Source organism: Propithecus coquereli, unplaced genomic scaffold (genome assembly GCF_000956105.1).
Source record: "Propithecus coquereli isolate 6110/MARCELLA unplaced genomic scaffold, Pcoq_1.0 Scaffold137, whole genome shotgun sequence".
Lineage (NCBI taxonomy): Eukaryota > Metazoa > Chordata > Mammalia > Primates > Indriidae > Propithecus > Propithecus coquereli.
This window is the reverse complement of record NW_012137969.1, coordinates 168,177-173,110: the sequence shown is the minus strand read 5'-3', so window position 1 is coordinate 173,110 and position 4,934 is coordinate 168,177. Positions and strand designations below refer to the sequence as shown.

The 4,934-nt window shown below is 54.3% G+C and overlaps 1 protein-coding gene across 1 annotated transcript in view; it reads left to right on the top strand.

Annotated features, from left to right (window-relative positions):
* The first annotated feature begins 1,368 nt into the window (after positions 1 to 1,368).
* ZAN (zonadhesin) overlaps positions 1,369 to 4,934 on the top strand; it is a 34,799-nt gene continuing 31,233 nt past the window's right edge. Inside the window, exons 1-6 of the mRNA XM_012638882.1 lie at positions 1,369 to 1,522; positions 1,838 to 1,929; positions 2,110 to 2,188; positions 2,296 to 2,427; positions 3,573 to 3,844; positions 4,063 to 4,147. Of these exons, the coding sequence (XP_012494336.1) occupies positions 1,369 to 1,522; positions 1,838 to 1,929; positions 2,110 to 2,188; positions 2,296 to 2,427; positions 3,573 to 3,844; positions 4,063 to 4,147 (814 nt within the window). The remainder of the gene's footprint in view (positions 1,523 to 1,837; positions 1,930 to 2,109; positions 2,189 to 2,295; positions 2,428 to 3,572; positions 3,845 to 4,062; positions 4,148 to 4,934) is intronic.

Below are 4,934 nucleotides of genomic sequence, written 5' to 3'. Positions count from 1 at the left end.
AAAAGGATCACCTGGTTTTTGTGTCGAGAATCCACTTAGGGGAACATGCAAGGGGAGATGCGGGGGGGGGCGTTTAGGAGGCTTTTGCGATAATCCAGGTAACTTTCTTTTCTTTCCTTCCATGGCTATGCCTAGCTTCTCTCCGCCACGTCCCTGTGCCCTCGGCCGGACTCTTCTTTCTACTGTTGACTTCTTCCTTTTCTCTCCCACACAGCATTCACCTCCCTTCTCAACCTCCACGCAACCCACTTCCAGCCCTCACTGAGCCAAGCACTGTCGGTCAGAGAGGACCCTGCACCCTCATTTCCTTTCTGAGTTTATACGTCTTCTTTTTCCCTTCATATTTCTGCTTTCTCAGTCCCTTTCCTCCCTTCCACCATATCATGTCCACATTTTCTACGTTCTTCCCCATCTTTCCCTCGCCCTGGCCCACTGGCGTCTGCCGGACTCCAAGCTCTCTCTGCCGGGAGAACCTTCTAGAAAGGCCTTCTAGAAAGGCCTTGCGAAGCTGCACCCAACCCGCACTGCGGCCCGCCCCCCACCCACAGCACTCAGCACCGCCCCCTGCCCAGCAGTGTCAGTAAATGTTTTTTAATTTCATCTTTCCCTTCTTTCTCTCCCATGTCTCCTCTCCCGTTTCTCCTATGACTCCTTGCTTTCTCTTTCCCCCTCTCCCCGCTTCCTTTCCTTCCCCTCCCTGCTTCCTTCGGCGTTTCCTTTCTTCTCTCCTCTCTCCCTCCCTGCCAGCCCCTTCCCGGCACCCCCCCCACCCCGCGCCCACCTTCCTCGCCCGGTAAGCGCGCTGGCGGGGTTGGAGCCTTGGCGAGGGGCGGGGGGGAGGGGCAGGAGCAGGCGCGCATGCGCGCTTCCCAAGAGTCGGCGGCCGCGTAGCTCTTCCCCCAGCTACCAGTTGCGTCACGGAGCGAGGTCCAAGATGATTGGCTGCCTGAGCTGCGGGGGGGGCGAGGGGTGGGGAGCCGCCCGCTCAGTTGTGTGAGACCCGCCGCCCTTCGCCAGTTTCTGTTAAAGCTATGCCCAGCGGGTCAAGAAAAGGAAGAGGCTATGACTCTAGGGGACTTAAAGAGTTAGCAGCCAAAGGACATAGTTTTCTGGCTGCTGCTTCTGAGAGGATGCCCACGTTTCCTTTGGTGGTGCCGAGTCCTCACCCAGCCCAAGCATTTCTGGGAAAGTCGTAGCCTATTGTGGCACAGGTGTAGGCGCACCTCAGCGCTGCCCGATTCTAGGCTGCTGTTGGGGCTTTCCCGGGGCCAGGTCCCCAGCCTCCCCGGCGTCCTATCCCTGCTGCCGTACTCTCCCAATTCCAGCCACCCCATCTTCCTGGCCTTTCCCTTCGCAGGTGGCTACTACATGCTCCTGGACCCCAGGAATGCAAGACCCAGGCAGAAATCTGTCTTCCTGAGCCCCCTGAGCCACTCCTCCGGCTGTCTGAGCCTTTCCTTCCACTACATCCTCTGGGGCCAGTCTCCTGGTGCAGCCCTACACGTCTATGCTTCAGTCTTGGGTTAGAGTGGAGAATTCGTGAGATTTGCATTGATCTGGGCTCATCTCCCAGGGTGGGCTTAACCCTGTGGGGCATCCCTCAGGGTCTAGAGAAGTCTGGGATATGTATGGGATTGTTCCATGAAGTGGAAATGGAGGCTAAGAGGGCACTGGATTCTGGAAAAATAGATAAAGGTGCCAGGAGAGTGAGAGAAGGATGTGCTTGCATTTGAGGGAACATTCCCCAAGCACACCCTCTGCTACTCGTCCTTCTGGGTGTAGGTTTTAAGTCATTTCCCAGTCACCTTAAGCTCTTCTCCAATTCCCCCCATTGCAGGCAGCATCCGGAGACACTCTCTCTTCTCAGGACAACCCCGACCCAACTGGCAGCCTGTTTCTGTCAATTACACAGGACAGGGACAGATACAGGTACAGAGGAGGAAGGGATCACCTCCTTGCACGTGGCAGGCACACCTCGATGTCAAAATGGATTCAGGGTCTGGGCACTGGGAATGAGGGTCCTGGGTCCCTGAATGCAGTAAAATTGGATCAGGGCACTGGGGGTTTGGGCTGTTGCTCACCCCCAGCCCACTCTCCCTCTCTCTTCAGTTCACTGTGGTGGGCGTGTTTGGAAAGATCCCAGAGCCAGCTGTGGCGGTGGATGACATCAGCATCGCTCCCTGTGGAGGTGAGAGCAGCCCCGGAAACCCCAGACTTCTGAGAATCGGGGTTGGGCTGGGGGAGAGATGGAGAGCATGGCCCAGCTTCCTTATGTCCCCTGTTTTGATCTGCTAGAGAGCTTTCCTAAGTGTGACTTTGAAGATGATGACCACCCCTTCTGTGACTGGACCCAGACATCGTCGGATGGCGGACACTGGACACGGGGACATAGAAATGTACGCTTTCAAAGCATAGATTTCCCTAAAGGTGAGGACCCCTCAAGCCAGTGAATCACTGAATGTGCTCCTGGCATGGGGGCCGACTGATGTGACTGATGGAGGAGATTGTTGTAGGTGGTGAAATCAGCCAGCAGATGTTTATTGGGAAACCGCCATGGCCAAAGCTGTGGAGATGGCAGAGTAGAGTCAGCCAAGGATTCTCAGGGGTCTGGGGTCACTGAAGCCCCCAGAAAATTCAGGCATCTCACTTTATTGAGCCCAAGGCTTCCAAATCTACAATCTCATTTTCAGTTAAGACATTTACACTGGGCCGGGCTTGGTGGCTCACGCCTGTAATCTTAACACTCTGGGAGGCCGAGGCAGGTGGATCGTTTGAGCTCAGGAGTTCGAGACCAGCCTGAGCAAGAGCGAGACCCTGTCTCTACTAAAAAAATAGAAGGAAATTAGCTGGACAACTAAAAATATATATATAAAAAATTAGTCGGGCATGGTGGCACATGCCTGTAGTCCCAGCTACTCGGGAGACTAAGGCAGAAGGATTGTTTGAGCCCAGGAGTTTGAGGTTGCTGTGAGCTAGGCTGATGCTACGGCACTCTAGCCCAGGCAACAGAGTGAGACTCTGTCTCAAAAAAAAAAAAAAAAAAAGACATTTACACTGGGCAAGATGGCTCGTGCCTGTAATCCCAACACTTTGGGAGGCCAAGGCAGGAGGTTCACTTGAGGCCGGCAATTCAAGACCAGCCTGGGCAACATAGCAAGACCCCCTCTCTACAAAAAAATTAGCTAGGTGTGGTGGTACGCACCTGTAGACCCAGCTACTCAGGAGACTGAGGCAGGAGGATCTCTCAAACCCAGGAGTTTGAGGCTGCAGTGAGCTATGATCACATCACTGCTCGTCAGCCTGGGTGGCAGAGCAAGACTATCTCAAAGAAAAATAAAAAGATACAAGTGCAGCCAGCAGTGAAATCAAGGTTGCTGGTTTGGTTTTGTGGTCTCCTTCTTTCTGGTCCTGCTTTCAGTTAGAAAGGCAGAATCAGAAAGAAAAAACATGCTACAATGTGGGGAATTTGGGCGCTTGCTCAGATCCCCACTGGGGAAGCAGGGCGTTGCTCCAGCAGCAGGAGACTTGTCCTGGGCAGCTCTCCCATCTTGCCTGTGCCCGTCCTTTCCTAGGGGATCACTATATCTACCTCGAAACTGACAAGTTCTCCCAGGCGGGGCAGTCTGTCAGACTGGTGAGCCGGCCCTTCTGTGCCCCGGGTGACATCTGTGTGGAGTTTGCTTACCACATGTATGGCCTTGGAGAAGGCACTACACTTAAGCTCCTGCTGGGCAGTCCTGCGGGTAGCACCCCGATTTCTCTCTGGAACCGCGTTGGGTCCCAGAGCCCTTACTGGCAGAACACCTCCATCACCATCTCTTCAGGACATCAGCAGCCCATGCAGGTGAGAGACAGAGCTGGTGGGCCCTGTACCTGGAAAGGGAGCCAAGAAGAGGGGTACTCAGCAGTAGCGAGGATAGGGGGAAGGGGTGGGATGGGACTGTTGCGGCTCGAACAAGGTGACATTTTGGCAGAGGACAGACTCCTGCTCAGCGGAGTCGCTGAGTTGCCAGGGATTCATTTCCACTTCTCTCTTCCTTCTCCCTCCCCGGTTGCCTGCAGCTGATTTTTAAGGCCATCACAGGTAGCAGCACCGCCTTTGTTGTCGCGATGGATTTCATCTTGGTCAATCATGGGATTTGTCGAGGTAAGACAGAACCCAAGGGGGCCGTGCCCTGAGGTGACCACCTTGTGGGCTTCTCTATATGAGCCGCATAACACGCGAGTCCTCTCTGTGCCTGAGTTCACATCCAGCTGGCTTTGCTTGCCGCATTCTGTCCACCTCTGCCTCCCCTGCACCCTCAGGGTGCTCGCCTGAGTGAATGTGGCTTTGGTGCCATGCATGCTGGTGGCTGCTTCCAGAACCTCTCACCTAGTAATCCTGAAGGCAGGACCCATATCCTGTTCACTTTTGTGTTTCCTGTACCTGGAGTGATACCTGACATAGATTAGGAGCAGTGTTTGTTGAGTGATTGTCAAGCGAGTGAAGGTTGGGGGTTGGGAGCAGAAGGAGAGGGGTGAATAAGTTACCCCTTTGAGCCCACCCACTCCAGTTAGATGTGAGTGAACAAGGTAGTGGTATGATTTTGACTAAATGCCAAAGACTTTTTTTTCTTCGCAGCACAAGCGCCAACAGCGCCTCCTGCCAAATCTCCAGTTTCCCCCACTGGCCCTTCTGAAACCACTGGCCTCACAGAAAAACCCACCATTCCTACAGAAACAACTACGGTCCCCACAGAAGAACCCACCATCTCTAAAGAGACAACTACAGTCTCCACAGGAGAACCCACCATCCCCACAGAGACAACTACAGTCCCCACAGGAGAACCCACCATCCCCACAGAGACAACGACAGTCCCCACAGGAGAACTCACCATCCCCACAGAGACAACTACAGTCCCCACAGGAGAACCCACCATCCCCACAGAGACAAC